The 27,901-nt window shown below is 40.6% G+C and overlaps 2 protein-coding genes across 5 annotated transcripts in view; one reads left to right on the top strand and one right to left on the bottom strand.

Moving 5' to 3' along the window:
• Positions 1-3,839: 3,839 nt before the first annotated feature.
• On the bottom strand, positions 3,840-22,383 carry LOC109867315 (proline-serine-threonine phosphatase-interacting protein 1-like). Its single transcript, XM_020456416.2, has 16 exons — positions 21,296-22,383; positions 19,683-19,783; positions 19,514-19,588; positions 19,356-19,390; positions 19,135-19,241; positions 18,640-18,702; positions 15,341-15,445; positions 14,817-14,862; positions 13,519-13,598; positions 13,230-13,328; positions 12,939-13,035; positions 11,580-11,667; positions 11,367-11,452; positions 9,135-9,244; positions 8,860-9,010; positions 3,840-6,325 (listed from the first exon to the last, which is right to left on the bottom strand). The coding sequence occupies exons 1-15, from the start codon at positions 21,323-21,325 to the stop codon at positions 8,879-8,881; spliced, it is 1,254 nt and encodes a 417-aa protein (XP_020312005.1). The 5' UTR covers positions 21,326-22,383; the 3' UTR covers positions 3,840-6,325; positions 8,860-8,878.
• A 4,542-nt stretch (positions 22,384-26,925) lies between these two features.
• Positions 26,926-27,901, top strand: part of scaper (S-phase cyclin A-associated protein in the ER) — a 127,511-nt gene continuing 126,535 nt past the window's right edge. For 2 of the 4 annotated variants that reach the window (XM_031801399.1, XM_031801397.1), the window contains exon 1: positions 26,926-27,250. In XM_031801399.1, the coding sequence (XP_031657259.1) occupies positions 27,074-27,250 (177 nt within the window). In that variant the 5' untranslated portion in view covers positions 26,926-27,073. The remainder of the gene's footprint in view (positions 27,251-27,901) is intronic. The other 2 variants (XM_031801400.1, XM_020455848.2) reach the window with 1 other exon arrangement.

Here is a 27,901-nt window from a genome sequence, read left to right as displayed (position 1 = left end):
TGACTCGAATCTAGGTTGTGCCTTTAGATTTTGAGAAAATTAACAACTAAGGAAGAATATTCACTCAAACCCCTAAACCCGGCCTGGTCTGTTTCACAAGCGTTCCTGGAAGTCTCACAATGTTGCTCCTCTGGGTTTAGAAACTGTGTCGGTAGAGCATCAGGAGAGAGTGGTTTTGTCACTCTTGCACAGGGTTGGGCAACTTTGATGGGGGTGGGGGCCACAAAAAAATCTGAACTCATGAGGGGCCGCAAAACATTTTAGTGACCCCCCTCTTGACAGAGAGACCTTTTTTGTTGTTGTTGCAATTCTGCACATTTTACCATGGGCCGTAGAGAAAATGTTGCCATTTTAAGGCACGTTTGCTGCAAGAGGCAGAGAAGAAAAAGTGCAGTTTTTAATATGATATCTGTTTGAGAGTGACTGACAAAATCAATGTGGGAGCCCCGGTCGGTAATTCGACCATGATTAGGGCTACTACAGGTTTAGATAGCTAGCTGCTAAACTCATTTACCAATCTAAAAATGTTTAGCTGACATGGGCTAATTGAGTGACTACATTGCAGAATAATAGTGAATACATCAAAACTATGAAATAACACACATGGAATCATGTAGTAACCAAAAAACTGTAACAAATCAAAATTTATTTTAGATTCTTCAAAGTAGCCACCCTTTGCCTTGATGACAGCTTTGAACACTCTTGGCATTCTCTAAACAGTTTCACCTGGAATGCTTTTCCAATAGTCTTGAAGGAGTTCCAACATATGCTGAGCACTTGTTTGATGCTTTTCCTTCACTCTGCGGTCCAACTCATCCCAAACCATCTCAAATGGGTTGAAGTCGGGTGATTGTGGAGGCCATGTCATCTGACGCAGCACTCCATCACTCTCCTTCTTGGTCAAATAGCCTGGAGGTGTGTTGGGTCATTGTCCTCCTGAAAAATAAATTATAGTCCCACTAAGCGCAAATCAGATGGGATGGCGTATCGCTGCAGAATACTATGGTAGCCATGCTGGTTAAGTGTGCCTTGAATTCTTAATAAATCACACACAGTGTCACCAGCAAAGATCCCCCACACCATCACACCACCTCCTCCATGCGTCATGGTGGGAACCACACATGCAGAGATCATCCGTTCACTCACTCTGTGTCTCACAAAGACATGGCGGTTGGAACCAAAAATCTCCAATTTGGACTCATCAGACAGTAGGACAGATTTCCACCGGTCTAATGTCCATTGCTCATGGTCCTTGGCCCAAGCAAGTCTCTTCTTCTTATTGGTGTCCTTTAGTAGTGGTTTCTTTGCAGCAATTCAACCATGATGGCCTGATTCACGCAGTCTCCACTGAACAGTTGATGTTGAGATGTGTCTGTTACTTGAACTCTGTGAAGCATTTATTCGGGCTGCAATTTCTGAGGCTGGTAATTGTAATGAATTCTGGGTAACTCTGGGTCTTCCTTTCCTGTGGCAGTCCTCATGAGAGCCAGTTTCATTGATGGTTTTTGTGACAGCACTTGAAGAAACTTTCAAAGTTCTTGAATTTTCCATTTTGACTGACCTTCATGTCTTAAAGTAATGATGGACTGTAATTTCTCTTAGATTATTTGAGCTGTTCTTGCCATAATATGGACTTGGGCTTTTACCAAAGAGGGATATCTTCTGTATACCACCCCATACCTTGTCACAACACAACTGATTGGCTCAAATGCATTAAGAAGAAAATAAATTCCACAAATTAACTTTTAACAAGGTACACCTGTTAATTGAAAAGCATTCCAGGTGAATACCCCATGAAGCTGGTTAAGAGAATGCCAAGAGCGCGCAAAGCTGTCATCAAGGCAACGGGTGGCTACTTGAAGAATCTCACATTTTAAATATATTTTGATTTAACACTTTCTTGGTTACTGCGTGATTCAATATGTGTTATTTAATAGTTTTGATGGTTTCACTATTATTCTACAATGTAGAAAATAGTAAAAAAATAAAGAAAAACCCTTGAATGAGTACTGTACAGTGGGGCAAAAAAGTTTTTAGTCAGCCACCAATTGTGTCCACAACCTCAAACAGTCCCACTCCACTAACTCCACTATGGCCAAGACCAACGAGCTGTCAAAGACATACAAGAACACTGATAATCTCCCTCGATCTGGGGCTCCACGCAAGATCTCACCCCATGGGGTCAAAATGATCACAAGAACGGTGATCAAAAATCCCAGAACCACACGGGGGACCTAGTGAATGACCTGCAGAGAGCTGGGACCAAAGTAACAAAGCCTACCATCAGTAACACACTACGCCGCCAGGGACTCAAATCCTGCAGTGCTAGACGTGTCCCCCTGCTTAAGCCAGTACATGTCCAGGCCCATCTGAAGTTTGCTAGAGAGCATTTGGATGATCCAGAAGAAGATTGGGAGAATGTCATATGGTCAGATGAAACCAAAATATAACTTTTGGGTAAAAACTCAACTCGTTGTGTTTGGAGGACAAAGAATGCTGAGTTGCATCCAAAGAACACCATACCTACTGTGAAGCATGGGGGTGGAAATATCATGCTTTGGGGCTGTTTTTCTGCAAAGGGACCAGGACGACTGATCCGTGTAAAGGAAAGAATGAATGGGGCCATGTATCGTGAGATTTTGAGTGAAAACCTCCTTCCATCAGCAAGGGCATTGAATATGAAACGTGGCTGGGTCTTTCAGCATGACAATGATCCCAAACACACCGCCCGGGCAACGAAGGAGTGGCTTCGTAAGAAGCATTTCAAGGTCCTGGAGTGGCCTAGCCAGTCTCCAGATCTTAACCCCATAGAAAATCTTTGGAGGGAGTTGAAAGTCCATGTTACCCAGCAACAGCCCCAAAACATCACTGCTCTAGAGGAGATCTGCATGGAGGATTGGGCCAAAATACCAGCAACAGTGTGTGAAAACCTTGTGAAGACTTACAGAAAATGTTTGACCTCTGTCATTGCCAACAAAGGGTATATAACAAAGTATTGAGATAAACTTTTGTTATTGACCAAATACTTATTTTCCACCATAATTTGCAAATAAATTCATAAAAAATCCTACAATGTGATTTTCTGGATTTTTTTTCTAATTTTGTCTGTCATAGTTGAAGTGTACCTATGATGAAAATTACAGGACTCTCTCATCTTTTTAAGTGGGAGAACTTGTACAATTGGTGGCTGACTAAATACTTTTTTGCCTCACTGGGTATATATCTTGTTTTTGAGATATTTATCCGAGGGCCATTAAAAGGGCGACCATCCCTGTTCTAGTGCATTCACAGATTGATTAATAGTCAACTTTATCAAAGTAATGTAAAATAATGAATAGGTGTGTAATGTTCACAGTGGTGGGGGCAGACATTTTGATCAAGAAAATAACTTTCAGAAAATATGCATATTTTCTCAAACACTAAACATACCAATATGTATTTTACAGTTATAAGGTGAAATCTTAGTCATTTTATTATTTGATTATACTATATTTAGAAAGCATATAAGTCATTTCAAGCTGTATTCATACAGTTTTGTTGAAGAAGAAATATTTCATGTTTTCATATTTTTATCATATTTGTACTGTGTACTTGATTTTGTGTCCTCAAAACTGACTACACCGTAGCAATTTATAATTATTTTTTTTACCAGAAATGTGAGATTTAAACCTTTTTTGGAGTATGCAGAATTACCATTTATTGTTTATGTCCCTCTTATGCTAAATAATTACTTTTGAGGATTACATAGATTACACTTTATTTACATTTATATAGATTATGTTTAGTTACATTTAACTGGTTCAAATCTTGTCGTGGAAATTACCACCAGGGAGTCATAGTCAAACTCAAATGAATCATTCTTTATTATCAGCAAGTTGGAGAGGTTCCAACAAACTTTATGCACCATAGTACACATCTGTCAGGAGCTCTGCCGGGGCAGTCCCATTAGTTCTCTTATATATGGCTATACAAAAAAACCTACATAGGCATGGTTCATAGGGTTGGTTCCTGCATGTGACTGGCACCGTCTGCTACCTACATTTATAGAACTTATTCTGGGCGTTCTGACAAAAAGTCTAAAGAGAGGGAACATCTCCCCCTCATATCTCTAACCAGCACCTATAGGAACCAATGATTGTATGAGACAAGATGTACAATTAAAGGCTATCGCTTCAGACAAAACAACATTCTGTATACTCCCTCCTCTTATCACTCTGTGATAATTATTATTACATTTTATTCATTTGGTTATTGCTATCAAAATACATCATTATAAGTAAACAAAATTAACGCATAAAAACCACAGACACTTTCAAACCCTTCATTCTGGGTTGTACACTACAACTAGTAACTGATCCTTATTCCATACCCCTTACTTGTAAAACCATTGCAGTATAATGTTTTAACTTAAGACCTTCATTTCATACAGTTACACATATGCTTGATTACACAATTTAATTTATGGATTCTGGATTTTTGACTTTGTCTTCTTCCTTCATGTTCCTAAGAGAGTGACTAGAACTATTGATAAATTATCCAAACCAAATTTAAAATAACAGTCCCTACTGCGTCGCGTTGAGTCTATCACTTGAATTGAAGACCCTGAACTTAGTACACACTGGCAGAATGTACATTTACAGACAGGGAAATAAATATACAGCATGTACTACTAACATTGACATACATTATATTAATCTTATATTTCTAGCATTACATTTTCTCACCACGGCCCCCATTTGTCCCTGTGTTAATGACAAGTCAGTATCTCAATGCATTTTTTGTATAAATTACTATACATTTTGCAGTGTGCAGACCTCCAGAATCAACCTGATACCCCAAATAAAACTTTTTGGACAAGCATAAATCAATTACAGGCACACTTGACCACCCCCATCCTTCCCGGCACTCATTCTTCTGGTGTTTCTTCATTTTCTCCTTCAAATAGTGTTTCAGTTTGTCTTCTCAATGGCACATGTTCAAAGTGGATGGCCCTTGATAATGTCCCGATTCCAATATCTGGGAATAATCAGATTTTTCCCAAGCAGACAAATCTCTCACCTTTAGCCGCCACCACCATCCTTTACGGTGCATTAAGTCTTGTCCATTTTCCAACTAGTACACCAGCAGCAGGAGAGAAGTTTGGACGGGATCTCTCCATACACACTCCACGTGGACTCATGCTGCCCTCCTGAGAGAAAAGGCAGTTGATAGCTTCGACTAGATGCTGTGTACAGGTTGCTGGCTCGGACTCAGGTAGAAGTGGTGAAGGACAGGGCCATAGTTAATGCCATTGTCGCCATTAATTCAGCAGGTTAGAGGGGGTGAGGCTCACACTGTTCTCGGTCTAATTAACCCTTCCATGCATCTAGAAACCATCTATGGTCACATTCGCCATAACCCCGAGAGAGGACAAACTATTTACTGTATGACAAATTATTACTACTACCATTATTCTTAATACAAATTTAAAAGACAAAATCTCAAAGAGAATAACAACACACTGTTGAAACCAAATTGGCTTATACTCCCTTATCACATTGGCGACCTCACCGCAGAGGGGCACTTCATTTAATGTAACAGCCCAGCTAACAAAAAACATTCCCACAACTTTGGAGAACATTCCCTTAAGAGTCTCAGCAGACCATTAACTAATGTTTTCATAGGAATGTTCCCGTATGTGAACTTACCCAGATTGTGGTTACCATGTTCTCAGAATTTAAGATATGTTCTAGACATGCTTCATGGGAATGTTGTAAGAACATTCAATCAATCAAATGTATTTAGAAAGCCCTTTTTACATCAGCCAATGTCACAAAGTGCTGTACAGAAACCCAGCCTAAAACCCCAAACAGCAAGCAATGTAGATGTAGAAGCACGATGGCTAGTAAAAAACTCCCTAGAAAGGCCAGAACCTAGGAAGAAACCTAGAGAGGAACCAGGCTCTGAGGGGTGGCCAGTCCTCTTCTGGCTGTGCCAGGTGGAGATGATAACAGAACATGGCCAAGATGTTCATAGATGACCAGCAGAGTCAGATAATAATAATCACAGTGGTTGTCGAGAGTGCAACAGGTCAGCACCTCAGGAGTAAATGTCAGTTGGCTTTTCATAGCCGATCATTCAGAGTTAGAGACAGCAGGTGCAGTAGAGAGAAAGTCCAAAACAGCAGGTCCGGGACAAGGTAGCCCGAGCAGTGAACAGGTCTGGGATCCATAGCCGGAAGGCAGAACAGTTGAAACTGGAGCACCAGCATGACAGGGTAGACTGGGGACAGCAAGGAGTCATCAGGCCAGGTAGTCCTGAGGCATGGTCCTAGGGCTCAGGTCCTCTGAGAGAAGAGAGAGAGAATTAGAGGGAGCATACTTAAATTCACACAGGACACCAGGTAAGACATGAGAAATACTCCAGATATAACAGACTGACCCTAGCCCTCCGACACATAAACTATTGCAGCATAAATACTGGAGGCTGAGACAGGAGGGGTCGGGAGACACTGTGGTCCTGTCCGACGATACCCCTGGACAGGGCCAAACAGGCAGGATATAACCCCACCCACTTTGCCAAGGCACAGCCCCACACCACTAGAGGGATGTCTTCAACCATCAACCTACTGCCCTGAGATAAGGCCGAGTATAGCCCACGAAGACCTTCCCCACGGCACAAACCCGATGGGGGCGCCAACCCGGACAGGAAGATCACGTCAGTGACTCTACCCACTCAAGTGACGCACCCCTCCCAGGGACGGCATGGAAGAGCACCAGTAAGCCAGTGACTCAGCCCCCGGAATATGTTTAGAGGCAGAGAATCCCAGTGGAGAGAGGGGAACCGGCCAGGCAGAGACAGCAAGGGCGGTTCTTCGCTCCAGTGCCTTTCCGTTCACCTTCACACCCCTGGGCCAGACTACAGTCAATCATAGGACCCACTGAAGAGATGAGTCTTCAATAAAGACTTAAAGGTCGAGACCGAGTCTGCGTCTTTCACATAGGTAGACAGACCATTCCATAAAAATGTAGCTCTGTAGGAGAAAGCCCTGCCTCCAGCAGTTTGCTTAGAAATTCTAGGGACAGTAAGGAGGCCTGCGTCTTGTGACCGTAGCGTACCTGTAGGTATGTACGGCAGGACCAAATCGGAAAGATAGGTAGGAGCAAGCCCGTCTTATGCTTTGTAGGTTAGCAGTAAAACCTTAAAATCAGCCCTAGCCTTAACAGGAAGCCAGTGTAGAGAGGCTAGCACTGGAGTAATATGATACAATTTTTGGTTCTAGTTTAGATTCTAGCAGCCGTATTTAGCACTAACTGAAGTTTATTTAGTGCTTTATCTGGGTAGCCATAAAGTAGAGCATTACAGTAGTCTAATCTAGAAGTGACAAAAGCATAGATTAATTTTTCTGCATTTTTGGATGGAAAGTTTCTGATTTTTGCAATGTTACAAAGATGGAAAAAAGCTGTCCTTGAAATATGCTTGATTAGTTCGTCAAAAGAGAGATCAGGGTTCATAGTAACGCCAAGGTTTTATTTGAGATGACTGTACAACCATCAAGATTAATAGTCAGATCCAACAGAAGATCTCTTTGTTTCTTGGGACCTAGAACTAACATCTCTGTTTTGTCAGAGTTTAAAAGTAAACAATTTGCCGCCATCCACTTCTTTATGTCTGAAACACAGGCTTCCAGGGAGGGGAATTTTGGGGCTTCACCATGTTTCATCGAAATGTACAGCTGAGTATCGTCAGCATAGCAGTGAAAGTTAACATTATGTTTCCGAATGACATCACCAAGAGATAAAATATATCGTGAAAACAATAGTGGTCCTAAAACGGAACCTTGAGGAACACTGAAATTTACAGTTGATTTCTCAGAAGACAAACCATGAACAGAGACAAACTGATATCTTTCCGACAGATAAGATATAAACCAGGCCAGAACTTGTCCATGTAGACCAATTTGGATTTCCAATCTCTCCAAAAGACTGTGGTGATCGATGGTATCAAAAGCAGCACTAAGGTTTAGGAGCACGAGGACAGATGGGGAGCTTTGGTCTGATGCCATTAAAAGGTAATTTACCACCTTCACAAGTGCGTTTCTTATACATTGTTTGTCTTCAGGAAGGCAGTGAGTTGATACACAAATGTTCTTGCAACATTCCCATGAAACGTGTCTAGAACATTAATATCTTATGTTCTGAGAACATGGCAACCATGTTCTGTGTATGTTTGGTGGGACGTTGATGGAATATTCTCCTAACCCACAGAAAACTGGACACATGAATGTTCTTGCAACGTTCTCATGAAACGTGTCTAGAACATTAACATTGTATATTTTTTGAATGTGGTAACCAGGTTCTGGGTATATTCTGTTTGACTATAAGGGAATGTTATAACTAATGCCAAAACATGCTAAAAAGGTTCTCTGAAGGTTTATGCCAACATAGATAGAATGTTCCCTTAACTAACGGAAAACTGGACACAAACATTAGGGGAACGTTACGGGTAACATTACAAAAACATCCTCTCTCTATAATTGTTTGCTGGGAGGCTTTTAAAGTTCAATATTCTTGCACAATTTCTACAATTTCTATATCATAGGGAAGCAAAATGTACTCTATTTGTGTAACAACTCACAAACTGTTGTGCTTGTAGACTCGAGAGGAAAGTAAAACAGGTAAGTGCACGTCTTTCCATCTTGACAATACATAAGTGAATAATCTCCATCATTAGATAAAACCATGGTTTCAGGTCAGTGACGTCACTCAACAATGCATATAGCCAAGACTGAGCTAACATTATCAGCCCTGTAAGGCTTAGAGAAAATGGTCAAACTAAGACATGTGGGGTGGGGGTATGCTATGTGCCCTATAGCCTTACTACTTGTGCCAAGGATAGTTCATTCTTTGGCCAGATAGGACCCAGGGACCAGTCCTGAAATGCCGTTTCTCTCCACAGTCCACCAGCCATCCATATCTTGTTCAATGACCACAACCGTCTCCCCTGCAAACATGGACAGCTCGTCCTCACCCTAGAAATGGACAAGGCCGGGTTAGGCAAGTTGTGGTTCAAATGTTACATAAACGTGAATCCACTCATTCTTATTGTTGGCCTATATGTTGAATGCAGCATATAGAGTGTCAGAGTATTCTGACCTGAGCAGCATAGTCATACAGAGCCTGGTACTCCTCTCTGCTTTCTGAGATGGTTGGCTGCACTTGCTGAAATCCAGGAATGGAGGCGTACACTCCATCTGATGTGTTGGCTAAGGATTACACAGAGGCAAGCAGATTAATCAGTTTTTTGGTCAAGCCACTGGCAGTTTGAAACCTCATTACTACCTCTATTAACTGAACTGAAAGAGTAAGCCCATGTGATGTCGTGTCAGACCCTGCTTAATATTGCTGAAACAGATACTTTTATGCGAAGGGACAGTCACGCTTAGCGGCGGTAGCAGAAAGCCGACGTTTCTGTTTTTCAGGGATATGGTATTTTTAACCTAACTTCCGTTTCCCCTGAAAAACAGAAGTGGGAACTCTCCCCTCAGGCGTCTTTCTAGGCCTGCTACGTTAGGTTAAGGGACAGTTGACCTGCAATCAGATGGATGTTTGTGCCCCCTGGTTGTCAAGTAAATAGATTGAAAACCTGCATGATAAAGTTATGGGCTACTACTGTTTCCAAATTATGAGTGGAACAAGACTTTCCCCTTTTAGATAAACACAAAGCATTGTTAAGAGGGAACATAGAAAAAAACATACATCACAATCATCTTCGTCTCTGTTTTTACCTGATAAGTAACAATGTAATGAGAGTGGAAAAACATTATATCCCTGATCCTGTCCACAAAATGGTTTCTATTGACAGTCCTACACAAAATGAATAGTACCACACTTACTGTATTTACACTGAACACAAATATAAACATAACAACATGCAACAATGTCAAAGATTTTACTGAGTTACAGTTCATATAAGGAAATCAGTCCATTGAAATACATTCATTAGGCCCTACCTTATGGATTTCACATGACTGGGAATACAGATATGCATCTGTTGGTCACATATGCCTTAAAAAAATGTTAAGGGCGTGGATTAGAAAACCAGTCAGTATCGGGTGTGAACACCATTTGCCTCATGCAGCGCAACACTACTCCTTCGCATAGAGTTGATCAGGCTGTTGATTGTGGCCTGGGGCCTTATTCCACTCCTCTTCAATGGCTATGCGAAGTTGCTGGATATTGGCGGAATTGGAACACACTGCCGTACATGTTGATCCAGAGCATCCCAAACATGCTCAATGGGTGACATGATTGGTGAGTATGCAAGCCATGGAAGAACTGGGATATTTTCAGCTTCCAGGAATTGTGTACAGATCTGAAACATGAGGTGATGGCAGCAGATGAATGGCACGACAATATGCCTCAGGATCTTGTCCGGTATATCTCTGCATTCAAATTGCCATTGATAAAATGCAATTGTGTTCGTTGTCTGTAGCTTAAGCCTGCCCATACCATGACCACATGGACACCAGAGGGCACTCTGTTCACAACGTTGACATCAGCAAACTGCTCGTCCACACGACGCCATACACGTTTTCTGCCATCTGCCCGGTACAGTTGAAACCGTGATTCATCCGTGAAGAGCACAATTATCCAGCGTGCCAGTGGCCATCGAAGGTGAGCATTTGCCCACTGAAGTCGGTTACGATACCGAACTGCAGTTAAGTCAAGGCCCTGGTGAGGACGACGAGCACGCAGATAAGCTTCCCTGAGATGGTTTCTGACAGTTTGTGCAGAAATTCTTCGGTTGTGCAAACCCACAGTTTCATCAGCTGTCTGAGTGGCTGGTCTCAGACGATCCCGCAGTTGAAGAAGCCAGATGTGTAGGTCCTGGGTTGGCGTGGTTACACATGGTCTGCAGTTGTGATGCCGGTTGGGTGCCAAATTCTCCAAAACATCGTTGGAGATAGCTTATGGTAGAGAAATTAACATAAAACTTTCTGGGAACAGCTCTGGTGGACATTCCTGCAGTCAGCATGCCAATTGCACACTCCCTCAAAACTTGAGACATCTATGGCATTGTGTTGTGTGACAAAACGGCACAATATAAAGTGACCTTTTACTTTACCCAGCACAAGGTGCACCTGTTTAATCAGCTTTTTGATATTCCACACCTGTCAAGTGTATGGATTATCTTGGCAAAGGAGAAATGCTCACTGACAGGGATGTAAACAAATTTGTGCGAAGTAAAGTGAAATAAGCTTTTTGTGCGTATGGAACATTTCTGGGATCTTTTATTTCAGCTCATGAAACATGGGACTAACACTTTACATGTTGCATTTATATTTTTGTTCAGTGTTGTTACAGTAATTTTAGCAGCATACATACCAGTAGGTGGTGCTAGTGGCTGTGAACTGTCATTGACGTTTGTTTTAGAGCCAGCCGATGAGTTCCCTTGCAGAAGGTTTGAAAACCTAAAAGTAATTAAACAGAACTTGTTTTGTTTCACATTGTAAAGATGTTGTTTTGCTGGTTACATTATTTCAAATATGCATGGTTGTAGTGCAACAACATAAAAAAAAAAAAAAAAGTGTCTCTAACCTCTTCATAACTCCTCCTACAAAGCAGGCACTGCCATTGCTGTCTGTCGAGGGCTCTCTCTCATAATAGTTCTCAAACACAATGGGAGCTGGGAAGAAACCACAGGCATTCAGCAAAGCAAACTCACCCAAGGCCTAAGTAAAATGTGTATCACAGAAAGGTGGGTGCACTGCAAAGTGCAAACACAGGGGGAACACATTATTTCTCCATGTGGCCACATACAGTGCCTTGCAAAAGTATTCAGACCCCTTGGATTTCTTCACATTTGATTGCGTTACAAAGTGGGATTAAAATGGATTTAATTGTACTTTTTTGTCAACAATCTACACAAAACTGTCTTTTTATATATTTGAAAATAAAAAATTCATGACTAAAATAGTCATTGCATAAGTATTCAGCCCCTTTATTTAGGCAAGCCTAAATGAGTTCAGAATTTCACATTTGGCTCAGCAGATCACAAAATAAGTTACATGTGGATCTATTTTCAGATGGCGTTAAGGCGACACGAGTGTCAAACGCATGTTAGTTTGCAATTTTGTCATGTAAAAACTGGCACACTGGCATTTTCCAGCTCTAACTCCAGGTTTGGCAATTTACCTGTCTTATATCAACTCGCTTGCACTCAGTTAAGCACAGACAAAATCCTAGAGGAAAACCTGCTTCACACCAGAGACTGGAAGAGGAACTCCCCTTTCAGCAGGCCAATAACCTACAACACAAGGCCAAATCTACACTGGAGTTGCTTACAAAGAAGACAGTGAATGTTCCTGAGTGGCCAATTTATAGTTTTGACTTAAATCTACTTGAAAATCTATGGCAAGTTTTGAAAATTGCTCTATAGCAATGATCCCCAACATCTTGACAGAGCTTGAAGAATTTTGCAAAGAATAATGGGCAAATATTGCACAATCCAGGTGTGCAAAACTCTTATAGACTTATCCAACAAGCCTCACAACTGTAATCGATGCCAAAGGTGTACATAACATGTATTGACTCAGGGAGCTGAATACTTATGCAACGACTATATTTTAGTTATGTTTTCATTATTATTACATATAAATATATTATTTTTTTAATTTATTTTTATTTATTATTCCACTTTATTCTTCTATTCTTCCACATTACAGCGTATTTTGTGTAGATTGTTAACAATTTTAATTTTTTTTAATCTATTTTCATTTCACATTGTAACAAAATAAAATGTGAAGAATCCAAGGTGTCTGAATACACACTCTATTCTCATCAATATTTGAATAAGTTGACATTTAAAAAGTTCAGAGATAATATTGAAATGTTCAGACCTGGAACATATTCATGTACACAAACCAGGAAACTGGACAGGTGGTGTACTGTACTTACCTGGTGGACTTGAGCCAGTGCTTTTCATCTCAACAAAGCAGTCATTGTCTGCCGTGATGTCACACAGTTCTAGAGTTTTCCTCACTTCTTCATAACACTGAAAGTATATTTTGGGCACTGCTTAAACACATTAAATTGGTTTTCTTTGTTAATTACTAATCAGCTCTACAGCCCATTTATAATATAGTAGTTATTTAAGCTACTATATGGTACAGTCCATACAAATTCTGTATATTGTCTTACATACTGGATTACAGTACAACATGGTAAGGGAAGACAAACTTCACCAACCTCATCATCTTTGACACATTGCATTGAGAATTGGTTACAATGGACCCAGATGGCATTCCTCAGGATATTGATACGATCTCCCTCCTGCTGCTGAAAGACCTGCAAACCAAATTTCCATTGTATGATTCATCTGTATTGGATGGACATCCCCTTTTTACAACAATCTGTGAACCAGCAGCTAGTCTGATAGCAAATATTTACAAAATTTAAGAAATGTTTGTCTCATCGTACTGTTCAATCCAACTTGAATTCTTTCCTAGGACTAACATCAGAATATGGCTTAATGTACCTCACAAGTACTCTCGTGTGTAGTTTCCCATTCTTGACGAATCTTGTCTAGCTGATCAATATTTGACATGTATTGTTTTTCTGCAAACAAAGAAAAGGTGGTACTCAGATAATACACAGTCCTTTATGTTTCTCTCATCTCACCTTTTATTCATTTTTTATATTACAAAACATACACATACAAACGACAGTATACAGAGACACACAAACATCAACGACATCCCACCTGCCCAGACCCACCTGCTCCCTCACTCCCTCCATCTCCAGCGCCCGCATCACTCTCCGCCACATGGCCAAAAACTGCACCATTTTGTTTCTCTCGGTCACCCACACACTTTCACCATTTAGATAATAAAACATTTGGACCTTTCCATTGTGTTGACAGAGGATTGGTTGATTTCCAGTTTAAGTATACACGTTTTTTTCAAGATGATTGACAAGAAAAGTAACGTCCAACCCATCGGGCTTCTCACTGCATCCTCATATGCCGTGTCTTTAAATATGCAGACAGACGGAATAAAAGTAAATTCACCACATTGTAATATTTCTGACTGCCAACTGTATAACTCCGCCCAAAACCTTTGGACTTCATAGCTTACTACACCTGCATTGCTACCTGTTTGGGGTTTAGGCTGGGTTTCTGTACAGCACTTTGAGCTGACGTAAGAAGGGCTTAATAAATACATTTGATTTGATTCCTAGAAGGCAAAGTTTTTGAGTCATTGTTAGTTTTACATTTAAGACATGACTGCCGTTGTGCTATAGAATTTGTGAATTTTGTCTCACATAATAAATTCTAAACATTCATTTATACTGGATTAACCCTACATCTTTGTTAACTGTAATTTAATTAGTTATGTGCCAACATTCCCTCCATCTTGTGCCAATACCAGTTATTTTGAAGTCTTGGTTCCAATAGTTTATATTTTTTTCTAAGAGATTGTCAGTTGTACATGTTTCCTTTAATGACTCCTATGCCGGAAGAATTTTTGAAGGTTCAGTGGAGGGAACAATATCTCTGGCCTTTCGAAATATCATCTGCACATTAGAAGCCAATTCCAAGATTACTTGATGAAATAGGAACTGAAGTCATTGCACAACAGTTCATTTCTGCTAAATCTCAGCAATATGGTGATGAAAGGGAAGCAAAACCAAGCTGTCAAATCATGCTGTGGCTTCTCAGCAATCTTGATTTCGAGGATCTTTAATTAGCCAAGTCATAGACTGCCTTTATTTGTAGTATTTAGATTTTTTTTTAAATAGGAAAAGATAGGAGCTCACTAGCCCGGTATCCCATACCTGCCTCTGCTGCTGCCTCCCTGCACTGCTTAGATTTGTTGTGCACCTGCAAACGAACAGGAATGTTACTGTGACTGGCAGGAAACCATTGCATAAATGTCAGTACTAAAGAGTATGGAAATTATCTTCCAATTACATCATTGGAAATCCTTTAGTACGTCTTTAAAGAGGAAATGATGGAACAAAATTTGTATTTCAACACTCAGTTGAAGAGGAAAGTTGCAGTAATCTTCATGAACAAGGGTTTTACTTAATGCCCCACACAACAACAGTGCAGAATGCGTGTTTCCATTCACTCTATGATGAAAGTCCAACATCCTTTGCAATACACATTCTTTGTAATTATTCAAACAACTCAAAACATGTACAGACTGAACATACAGTAGTTGTCGGTCAATCTTACACAAGTACTCAGAGGGAGTACTAATTTCATACAACTTAATTGTCTATTTCGAAGCCTTGTTCCCATTGTCAGGTAAGTAGATGTGTTGTCCAGTGTGGATGGGAAGAGTAAAATGATTTACCCTCTCAGCCTGCTTGGGTGTGGTGGTAGCTACACTGATCATCCTCTCAGCAACATGCTCGGCCTCATCCGCCTCTCTGCACCTCTGGTCATAAGTTCTCTTAGACTGGGAGGGAAAGGACACACAGAAAGGGAACGTGTTGTCTGGTTTACAATACTACACAATGTACATACCTCCAATTATTAGATACTGACAGCTATTATTATTATTTGAAACTTTACAGGAAGTTGCTGCAAGATGAGGAACAAAGTACAATTGAGAGCGAGAGATGCATGTGTAAGCAGAGAGACTAAGATAAAACAAACAAAGCAGGATTTGCTAAGCCGAGAGTTACGATGTTTCAGAGGCACTCCCTCGGCTTGCCACAGAATTCATACATCCAATTCATACATCCACTACATGACCTATCTGGACACCTGCTCGTCGAACATCTCATTCCATTCTGGGAAGGCTCGCAGTCTGCGTTTCCAATTCATCCCAAATGTGTTTGAAGCCAGTCATGTTCTTCCACACCGATCTTGACAAACCATTTCTGTATGGCCTTCGCTTTGTGCACAGGGGCATTGTCATGCTGAAATAGTAAAGGGCCTTACCCAAACTGTTGCCACAAAGTTGGAAGCACAGAATTGTATAGAATGTCATTGTATGCTGTAACATTAAGATTTCCCATCACTGGAACTAAGGGGCCTAGTCCGAACCATGAAAAACAGCCCCAGATCATTATTCCTCCTCCACCAAACTTTATAATTGGCACTATGGTAGTGTTGTCCTGGCATCTGCCAAACCCAGATTAGTCCGTCGGACTGCCAGATGGTGAAGCATGATTCATCACTCCAGAGAACGAGTTTCCACTGCTCCAGAATCCAATGGCGGCGAGCTTCACACCACTCCAGCCGACACTTGGCATTGCGCATGGTGATCTTAGGCTTGTGTGTGGCTGCTCGGCCATAGAAACCCATTTCATGAAGCTCCCAACGAACAGTTTTTGTGCTGACGTTGCATACAGAGGCAGTTTGGAACTCGGTAGTGATTGTTGCAATCGAGGACAGACAATTTTTAAGCAATATGCACTTCAGCACTTGGCGGTCCTGTTCTGTGAGCTTGTGTGGCCTACCACTTTGCGTCTGAGTTGTTGTTGCTCCTAGACGTTTCCACTTCACAATAACAGCACTTACAGTTGACTGGGGCAGCTCTAGCAGGGCAGAACTTTGACGAATTGACTTGTTGGAAAGGAGGCATCCTATGACGATGCCACGTTGAAAGTCACTGAGTGCTTCAGTAAGGCCATTCTACTGCCAATGTTTGTCTATGTAGCAGCAATGGGTGTGGCTGAAATAGTCAAATCCACTAATTTGTCCACATACACTATACAGTTGAAGTTGTAAGTTTACATAAACATAGGCTAGAGTCATTAAAACTCGTTTTTCAACCACTCTATACATTTCTTGTTAACAAACAACAAACAATTGTTTACAGACAGATTATTTCACTTATAATTCACTGTATCACAATTCCAGTGAGTCAGAAGATTACATACACTAAGTTGACTGTGCCTTTAAACAGCTTGGAAAATTCCAGAAAATGATGTCATGGCTTTAGAAGCTTTGTTAGGCTAATTGACATCATTTGAGTCAATTGGAGGTGTACCTGTGGGTTAATTTAAGGCCTATCTTCAAACTCAGTGCCTCTTTGCTTGACATCATGGGAAAATCAAAAGAAACCAGCTAAGACCTCATAAGAAAAATTGTAGACCTCCAGAAGTCTGGTTCATCCTTGGGAGCAATTTCCAAACACCTGAAGGTACCACTCTCATCTGTACAAACAATAGTACGCAAGTATAAACACCATGGGACCACGCCTGCCGTCATACCGCTCAGGAAGGAGACACGTTCTGTCTCCTAGAGATGAACGTACTTTGGTGCGAAAAGTGCAAATCAATCCCAGAACAACAGCAAAAGACCTTGTGAAGATGCTGGAGAACACAGGTACAAAAGTATCTATTTCCATAGTAAAACGAGTCCCATATAGACATAACCTGAAAGGCCGTTCAGCAAGGAAGAAGCCACTGCTCCAAAACCGCCATAAAAAAGCCAGACTACGGTTTGCAACTGCACATGGGGACAAAGATCGTACTTTTTGGAGAAATGTCCTCTGGTCTGATGAAACAAAAATAGATCTGTTTGGCCATAAAAAACGGGGAGTAAAAACGGGGAGGCTTCAAAGCCAAAGAACACCATCCCAACTATGAGGCACGGGGGTGGCAGCATCATGTTGTGGGGGTGCTTTGCTGCAGGAGGGACTGGTGCACTTCACAAAATAGATGGCATCATGAGGTAGGAAAATGATGTGGATATATTGAAGCAGCATCTCAAGGCATCAGTCAGGAAGTTAAAGCTTGGTCGCAAACAGGTCTTCTAAATGGACAATGACCCTAAGCATACTTCCAAAGTTGTGGCAAAATGGCTTAAGGACAACAAAACAAAGCCCTGACCTCAATACATAGACGATTTGTGGGAAGAACTGAGAAAACGTGTGCGAGCAAGGAGGCCTTCAAACCTGACTCAGTTACACCAGCTCTGTCAGGAGGAATGGGCCAAAATTCACCCAACTATTGTGGGACGCTTGTAGAAGGCGACCTGAAACGTTTGACCCAAGTTAAACAATTTAAAGGCAATGCTACCAAATACTAATTGAGTGTATGTAAACTTCTGACCCACTGGGAATGTGATGAAAGAAATAAAAGCTGAAATAAATCATTCTCTCTACTATTATTCTGACATTTCACATTCTTCAAATAAAGTGGTATCCTAACTGACCAATTTTTACTAAGGTTGAATATCAGGAATTTTGAAAAACTGAGATTAAATGTATTTGGCTAAGGTGTATGTGAACTTCCGACTTCAACTGTATATACAAAAGTATCTCCAGTACATATTGTGCACTCACATTTACACTGAAGCGTGTTATACCTCTACACTCTTTCCACAGCTCGTCTTTCTCTTCCACCCTCTCTCACAATGCTTATGACTTTGATGGCCCTCCTTGTTTCCATTTTTATCTGTATTGCGCTTGGTGGTGTGCCTTATATGTTTTGTGTATATAACCAATTTACCAAAACCTTAAGGTTTTCTTGAACCATACTAACCAAAGGTTCTTTGTAAGTAAAGCTAAAATAACCCTGACACATTGAGCCCTACCTACCACAGACAAACATAACTATAAGGTTCAGGGTTTGACGTCACACAAATAAGCATACAGATAAAAAAATGAAGATGGTTTTTGGTAGGAACTGTGCTCACCTCCATTGTTTTCTTGTGTAAAGACACCTTTATCTTCTGAACCTTGTCCATGATGCCTTCAAACTGAGACAGAGGAAAGTATACTGTGACTGATGCACAAATTGCTGATCAATTACAGATCAATAGTGGATTTCTGTCCTTTATCATGGAAAACAGCAAATGGTTATGAACATTTGATATCAAAGTATATGAATTAATTGTACAACATATGTAGATATTCACCACTATGAGCTAACAATAGATTGTCTTTAGACATGCAAAGTTCCAAGAATATGACCTGAGATACTAACTTACAGAAATCTATGAACTGTATCTCACTACAGTGTTTAGGTGGGGAGATTCACATTAGGTGGGACAACTCAAACCGTCCAGTGAATCTGGACACATTATAGGGTGATTATAGTAGCCACATTACTTCACTGTCTGTCAGATAGAAGTAAAAACTCCTGTGCAATTTCCTCATGTGGGTGAATACTATAAAGGTCAAACCAAAACCTTTTTTCTCTGCTCTTTCTGTCGCTCCCTGAACTGTTCCATCCTCTTGACCTCTTCCTTTAACACCCCAGACAGTTGTATGTGTAGGTTCCCAATGTTCTCAATTTCTACAAAACATGAGATTTGACAACATTACAAATCTGGGATGAAGTAGAGTGCCGCTGACAGATGTTGCAACTGCATAGCTAACAGGTGGACAAGTGAAGTTGTGTTCTACTTACGGACTTTGAGTTGGTCAAGGGATGCTTTCAAAGTGCTGTGAAAAGAAGATAACTGTGAGAATGTGCAGATACATTCATTTCACACACACACCTCTCTCTCTTTCCACCAAAAAGTAAGGCATTTAGTTTCCATGAATCCTGAGAGCAGAGCCACTCACTTGATCTCACAGAGTCCCCCTGCCTTGCGTGCAATCATCACCAACTCTTTGCCATATCTCTCTTCAGCAGATGCCCTACCCAATGGAAACACAATATTTCTTCATTTATAATTGTGGCGTAATATAATTTCATACACAATGTAGGAAACGCTTTGCTGACAACAATTACCTCATCTTCAAGAGCTCCTCCATATCTTTGCACATCCGTCGACCCTCACAGAGTCTCTGGATGAGAGCCTCATATCCCACATTACTGATGAAATCCACTCCCTACAACCATACATAATCATACCATTATCTTAGCAACCTCAAATAAACAAATATGTTTTAATATAAAGGTCCAAAGAAAGTCACTTTCAAAAAAAAAATGCAACAAAGCAACTATTAATCTTTCAGCCACAGCCTTTATTGACACTTATCCAGCTTTGTGGTGTTTGGCAAAACAAAATGATTTCATGGATGCTGTGTACATAATACTACTGAATGCCAGTGCAGGTGAAAGTCCTAAACATGTTATATGATACATCACCTTCAGTGGGGATGTTGCTGGGCCCACACTGTATCACTCATACCTTACAGTACATACCACCCAGTTACCACAGGAAAACAACCATAAACAGTAGTTGGTCATCACGTACTTAGCAGTATCAGAAATGATTCCACTGTCAACCACCGTATGTATCAACAGCAAACAATTGAATGTGTTCTGTTAGCTGAACTTTGGCTTATGCATGATTGTGTACTATGTGAAGTCCAAAATAAATAAATAGATGTAGAATACAGAATGCCAAATACTGGTATTTGTATTACACAATATCAAACATAATTCAATGCCAAAAATATTTAATACAAAGTAATAAGAAAACATGTACAATAAGTGAATGAATTTCATGTGTTCATTTTCATTTGCAAAGGTTAGAAGGGGATTATGGTACTGAGCCTGTAATGCAAATCAACCCAGAAGTTGTCTGTGGCTTTGTAGTTCTGACAATGCATCACAGTCAGAAGATAGAAAACAGAAAGAGTGGGGAGCCTGGCCTGTTCACGGTTGGGTTCGTTTCAAAGGAAGCTCAGCAGGAAAGGCTTATCACACTTACCGACCCACTGAAAAGAGCAATCCAGCTAAGAGAATGAGCTACAACCAAGTTGTGTAGAACATTTGTCAGCGACTATTTTACAAAAATGGGGCCTAGTTATTTAGATAAATTACATAATACACCAGTACATTTATTATTCCACACACTGAAGAGCAAGTTTCCACAAAAATAATTACTAATACATTTCTTAAACATAGCATCTGAAAAAAAGTTTTAGTCAAGAAATTGGCCGAGTCCATAAAACAAACACATTTGTAAACTACAATCTGAGAGCCAATGAGAAATACTATGGTTAATTTAGTAAAGTACTGCCTCTGAAGCGGGTATAATGTCTTAGGTGTTATGTCATCACAAAAACATAACGGCAGGTAGCCTAGTGGTTAAGAGCGTTGGGCAAGTAAACGAAAGATAGCTGATTTAGATCCCTGAGCTGACATGGTAAAAATCTGTTGATGTGCCTTTGAGAAAGGTAGTTAACACACTGTTCCCTGGGAGGTCGTCATTGTAAATAAGAATTTGTTCTTAACTGACTTGCCTAGTTAAATAAAGGTTACATTTAAAAAATAATAACCAAAAAATGGCCTCTGTGCAGTGCATTTCTAAAAATAACCTTAACCTATCTTAACCATAGAGATCATATGGATTGAGCATCAAAGTAGTTAGTCAGTATGTTAAAGTAACTCACCCAAAATACATCTTTGAATTGTAAAGTCATCTCAGCAATAGACCAAATATAATATACTCTGCGAGTGGATTCAGTAAAGAAAGCACTGATGGTTGTCAAAGCCAGTGCAGATGTACTACAGGAAACCCCCAGCTGGAACACAGGGCTTGGTTCACTAGTTTGACTCAAATGAGGAAGTGTTTTGGTGTGGTGTCAGCTACCACATACAGCCTGCATCTAAGGTAACATTTAAGTTGGTTGTTATTTGGTAGATACTGTAAGTACATGCTTTTGGACATCTTTCTAAATGTTTTCTATATGATCATTCCAGCAACCCATCCTGCTCTAAAGTACATAAACAGACATTATAAAGCAGGAAAGCGAACTCAGAATTTACAAACCATTCTGTCTATCATAGTACGTTGAGAAAAACAAACAGCATTCCTCTGTGCTTACCATTAGTTCGAACATCTCCAATAAATTCACTTAGACTGATGAGCTCATCTTTAGCTGTGTCATATTCACTCAACACATTTTCATGGGCAAAAACCTAAAAGAAAAATGAACAGCAAAATATTAACCGCATCAAACGTTTCATTCTGCATCCTTGCTAGTCTACCATTATCTTAGCAACCTCAAATAAACAAATATGTTTTAATATAAAGGTCCAAAGAAAGTCATTTTCAGAAATGATTGTGTACTATGTGAAGTCCAAAATAAATAAATAAAAGAAAAAGTGAACAGCAAAATATTAACCGCACCAAACATAAAATTCTGCATCCTTGCTCATCTAAATACACACGTAAACGTAAAGCTTGTTCTGTGTAGAAATGTCTCAGTCATGTGATCCACTTCAGATGGGTATGTAAATGTGAGAAACTTGGTTAGGTTAAGGCCTGGTGTGCCATCCATCTCAGCAAAGTGGATGTGGAGCTAAAAAGGAAAAGATTGATAAGTACTGTGAGGTGTAGAGCATGTGCAATCCATATGTTGTCAACAATACAATACAGGCTAACTGGTAAACTAAGGTGATCATACAAGTCTGAGAACTCTTCCCCTGGATCCTCCAGAACAGCATTCTCTTCAATATTACTCACTCATTCAAGGAATATTCTTCCCAGGACACAACAACGTTGTTGGTGTCAAATTCAGGGAAGTGCACATCTGCATCATCCAATGCGTATTTCTTGTAGACATATTGAACCAATAGCGTGATCTCCTCTGTAGGGACAATCCATTACACATACAGTATCCCTACATTATATCAACTGAGTGAGTTTCTTTGAACAATGACCTTGAAATAAAAAATGAATCGCACAAACTAAATCTCGTAAAACAAATATATATATACACATGGGGTCATTTAGAAATGTCCTTGTTTTTGAAAGAAAAGCACATTTTTTGTCCATTATTTTTTGTCTCTCAAATTGATCAGAAATACAGTGTACACATTGTTAATGTTGTAAATGACTATTGTCGCTGGAAAAGGCAGATTGTTTATGGAATACCTACATATGCGTACAGAGGCCCATTATCAGCAACCATCACTCTTGTGTTCCAATGGCACGTTGTGTTAGCTAATCTAAGATTATAATTTTAAAAGGCTAATGATCATTAAAAAAAACTTTTGCAATTACGTTAGCACAGCTGAAAACTGTTGTCCTGATTAAAGAAGCAATAAAACTGTCCTTCATTAGACTAGTTGAGTATCTGGAGCATCAGCATTTGTGGGTTCGATTACAGGCTCAAAATGGGAAGAAACAAATAACTTTCTTCTGAAACTCGTCTAAAAAAAATCTGTCCTAAAACCCAAGTTCTAGAAATGGAGAGATAGTGAATATGACTGAGAGGGGAAAACATTATTCAAAAATGTAAACCTCAGTACGCAGCAGAACAGTGGTTTTCAACCAGGGGTACTGGGACCCCTGGGGGTATTTGTCCAATCCACAGGAGGTACTTCAGAAAACTCACGAGACCATAGGGTTACTGGTAAAATGCACATGAGGGGGTACTTTAGGGGTACTCTAGGCAGAGTAAAATTCAGTTGGTGGTACAGTAACCGAAAAAGTTTGGGTACCACTGCATGTCATGCTCAGTGCTGGTGGACACATAATGTTCTTCATGATTGTGGGAGCTCTTTCCAAAGGCACAGTGCATCACAAGCAATACAATGGTTAAAACTGCATATTTCATCTATGAAGAAGGAAAAATGCATAATGTTACAGTAATGTTTGCATCTTTTGTAAGCTTAAAGAAGTATACAGCTTTAGAATGATTATATACTGTAATATGTTGTCTGATTCTACACTACTATGAAAAACTGAAGACTAGCGCCACCTGGTGGTGGACATTGAAGAGAGTGAGTTGGGAGTAGGGGCAAAAACAATGCATACAGTAGATACTGTAGCTAGCTATATCAAACACAGGAGGCTAGTGGCACCTTAATTGGTAAGGACAGGCTCGTGGTAAATGTCTGGAGCGGAATGATATCAAATACATCAAACACATGAGCTGTGTTCGAACACCCATACGAATATACTTTATACTACATACTTAATGAGCAAACTACATACTAAACTCAGCAAAAAAAGAAAGCTGAACATAAACTGAACAAGTTCCACAGACATGTGACTAACAGAAATGGAATAATGTGTCCCTGAACAAAGGGGGGGGGTGTCAAAATCAAAAGTAACAGTCAGTATCTGGTGTGGCCACCAGCTGCATTAAATACTGCAGTGCATCTCCTCCTCATGGACTGCGCCAGATTTGCCAGTTCTTGCTGTGAGATGTTACCCCCCCCTCTTCCACCAAGGCACCTGCACGTTCCCGGACATTTCTGGGGGGGAATGACCCTAGCCCTCCCCTCCGATCCAGCAGGTCGCAGATCCGGGATCTTCACTGGCCATGGCAGAACACTAACATTCCTGTCTTGCAGGAAATCACTCACAGAACGAGCAGTATGGCTTGTGGCATTGTCTTGCTGGAGGGTCATGTCAGGATGAGACTGCAGGAAGGGTACCACATGAGGGAGGAGGATGTCTTCCCTGTAACGCACAGCGTTGAGATTGCCTGCAATGACAACAAGCTCATTCCGATGATGCTGTGACACACTGCTCCAGACCATGACGGACCCTCCACCTCCAAAGCGATCCCGCTCGGTGTAACGCTCATTCCTTCGACGATAAACGCGAATCCGACCATCACTCCTGGTGAGACAAAACCGTGACTCGTCAGTGAAGAGCACTTTTACCAGTCCAGCGACGATAGGTTTGTGCCCATAAGCGACATTGTTGCCGGTGATGTCTGGTGAGGACCTGCCTTACAACAGGCCCACAAGCCCTCAGTCCAGCCTCTCTCAGCCTATTGTGAACAGTCTGAGAACTGATGGAGGGATTGTGCGTTCCTGGTGTAACTAGGGCAGTTGTTGTTGCCATCCTGTACCTGTCCTGCAGGTGTGATGTTCAGATGTACCGATCCTGTGCAGGTGTTGTTACACATGGTCTGCCACTGCGAGTACGATCAGCTGTCCGTCCTGTCTCCCTGTAGCGCTGTCTTAGGCGCCTCACAGTACGGACATTGCAATTCATTGCGCTGGCCACATCTGCAGTCCTCATGCCTCCTTGCAGCATGCTTAAAGCATGTTCACGTAGATGAGCAGGGACCCTGGGCATCTTTCTGAAGGTGTTTTTCAGTCAGTAGAAAGGCCTCTTTAGTGTCCTAAGTTTTCATAACTGTGACCTTAATTGCCTAGCGTCTGTAAGCTGTTAGTGTCTGTATGTTCATTCATTGTTTATGGTTCTTTGAACAAGCATGGGAAACAGTGTTTAACCCCTTTACAATGAAGATCTGTGAAGTTATTTGGATTTTTACAAATTATATTTGAAAGACAGGGTCCTGAAAAGGGACGTTTCTTTTTTTGCTGAGTCTATATCGTAATTTTAGTATACTCCAAGCGCAGTGTCCTTTCAGTTGAGTGTACTAGCCTTCTTCTGTCTACCGGAAGTTCATGCTGTTGCTATGCAACTCCTCGCCTGCTCGTGGTAATGTCTGGAGTGGAATGGTATCAAATACATCGAACACATGAGCTGTGTCCGAATACCTATACTAACATACTTTATACTACATAATTAATGAGTATATTCTACATACTATTAGGTAATTTTAGTATAGTGCAAACAAACATGATCCTTTCAGTTGAGTGTGCTAGCGCTTCTTCTGTCTTCTGGAAGTTGATGCTGTTGCTTTGCAACTTCTTGCTAGCATAGTTAACAAATGACTAGGTAGACATCTTACGACTTCATTAGCAATGTACATTGACAACGCACAATGACTATAACACTTAGCTAAGCATGACGTGAATAATTAAGTCAATAAACGTTGGGTAGTTAGTTTGATAGCATATAGTTAATATACTGACAAGTTCGATGTATTCGTAGCCAACTAACGTTAAGTAGCTAGCTAACATACTGGTACAGACAAGCAACTAACGGATGTGAAATGGCTAGCTAGTTAGCATTTAAATCGGTGACGTCACGGTCTAAAGTTATACTGTTACACAACTACTGTAATGATATGCTATGTGGTTAGTGTAGCTAACAAATTGTCAGCCAACATTTCAAAAGTCATTACTTTATACCTTTGGATAGCATTTTCTTAACATTTGTCATAATTAGTTAAAGCAATGAATTTGTATCCCCTCTTTCGGACTTCAGCAGCATATTTCCCTCCATTTTTCTTCAAATCTGAAAAAGTTGTGAAGCCACGCCCGTTTTCGGAAGAATTGCATTATGGGCTCTAAAAGCACGGAAATATTCCACCTTTATTTAACTAGGCAAGTCAGTTTAGAGCACATTCTTATTTACAATGACAGGCCTACCACGGCTGAACTCTCCCCTAACCCGGACGACGATGGGCCAATTGTGCGCCACCTTTTGGGACTCCTGGTTGTGCGATACTGAGACCGCTGTGCCACTCGTATCTACTGCTTGTATACTTCGTATTTTGGCGAATGTAGTAAGAATCCGGGAACTTTGGGCATACTAACTATATCCATACCATGACCAATAAACATACTACATACTCAATTTATGTCACAAGTAGTAAGATTAGTGCAGTTAGTATGAGTATTTGAATACAGCTATGGTTTCCATGTGGTTGATGCCATTCCATTTGCTCCAGCCATTTATGAGCCATCCTCCCCTCAGCAGCCTCCACTGATACCAAAGTTTGGCTGACAGTCATTGAGCCAAAAAACTATGTGCCTACTCTTAATACTGGGATATTGCTTGGCTAGGATAAAAAGGCTCTGAATTTCCATGAAATACGCGATTTGGTGACAATTCTGAAGTCAGACGCGTTAGCTACAGGCGACCGCCTGGCAATCTGTAGGAATAATTATCGTAAACAAACTTTTGCGTGCTCCAGGTCGAACAGTTTGGGTAAATATTTGGGCAATAATGATGAGGATGACAAGACGAGAACATCGACCTGACAATTTTTTGTTTGTTTTTATCCCGCCCATTTACTTGGTTGCCATGGTTGAAGGTTAACTCCTACCGGGGTAGCCCGAATAATGAGCTTTGTGATTGGTTTGTATTTCTTCAGTTACCACCAAACCAATTAATGATTGGATATCCTATGTGTCTGTCATAAATGTGATCATACTCCTGTAAAATGCTAGGTTGCTTTTAGCTGTCAGTGGTGTTTTATGTCGTTTCCATCAACACCGAAAACGCGACAAGTGAGATCATTTTCAAATAAAATACATTTTACCCCAAGAATTGAATTACATTTACGTCAATGTCAAAAGACAGTCGCCACGATGGACGACGGCGTGGCGCTGGTCAACACCGACTCGGCCCTAGAATTGGACAAGGGCAAGGCGGAGACGGGAGGGAGAGGTCTGGCAGCAACAGCTCTGGATCCTCGCATGGAGGAGGGAAAAGCAGGAATACTCCCATAACCGTTGCCTCGAAGGTAGCTAGCTCTATTTTCAAGTTATACTGTATAATACACCAGCAAAGTAAGACCGCGTTTAGCCAGCCAACAAAAATAAACCTATTTAGCTAAGGCTTTTTAGGCTGGGTTTCTGTGTAAGCACTTTGTGACATCTGCTGATGTAAAAAGGGCTTTAAATACATTTCATTGGTTGATTAATTGATCGCGCGCTATATAGTTAGCTAACTGGGCTACTAGTGTCGCTATTCTGTAGCGTTCGTTATGTTGTCGCTAACTCCGCTCAGCTGAAACCCACGGCTATTTTTACCTAGCTAGCCAACTAAAGTAGCTAATGGTGTGTTGAGTTGCATGCCCTTTCGATAGGGGTTTGATTCCTTTTGTCCAAAGTAAATAATATTTTCTTGTATCGTTATGTTAACTATACGCTACCGGTTAAACATTTTAGGATCAAGGTTTAAAAATATATATATTTTTTACAATTTTCTACATTGTAGAATAATATTGAAGACATCAAAACTATGAAATAACACATGGAATAATTTAGTAAACAAATCAAAATATGTTTGAGAATCTTCAAATAGCCACCCATTCCCTTTGACAGCTTTGCACACTTTTGGCATTCTCTCAACCAGCTTCACCTGGAATGCTTTTCCTACAGTCTTGAAGGAG

This window comes from Oncorhynchus kisutch, linkage group LG22, assembly GCF_002021735.2.
Source record: "Oncorhynchus kisutch isolate 150728-3 linkage group LG22, Okis_V2, whole genome shotgun sequence".
In the NCBI taxonomy this organism is placed as follows: Eukaryota; Metazoa; Chordata; class Actinopteri; order Salmoniformes; family Salmonidae; genus Oncorhynchus; species Oncorhynchus kisutch.
Note: the sequence above shows the minus strand (reverse complement) of the source record. Positions and strands in the feature narration are given on the sequence as shown.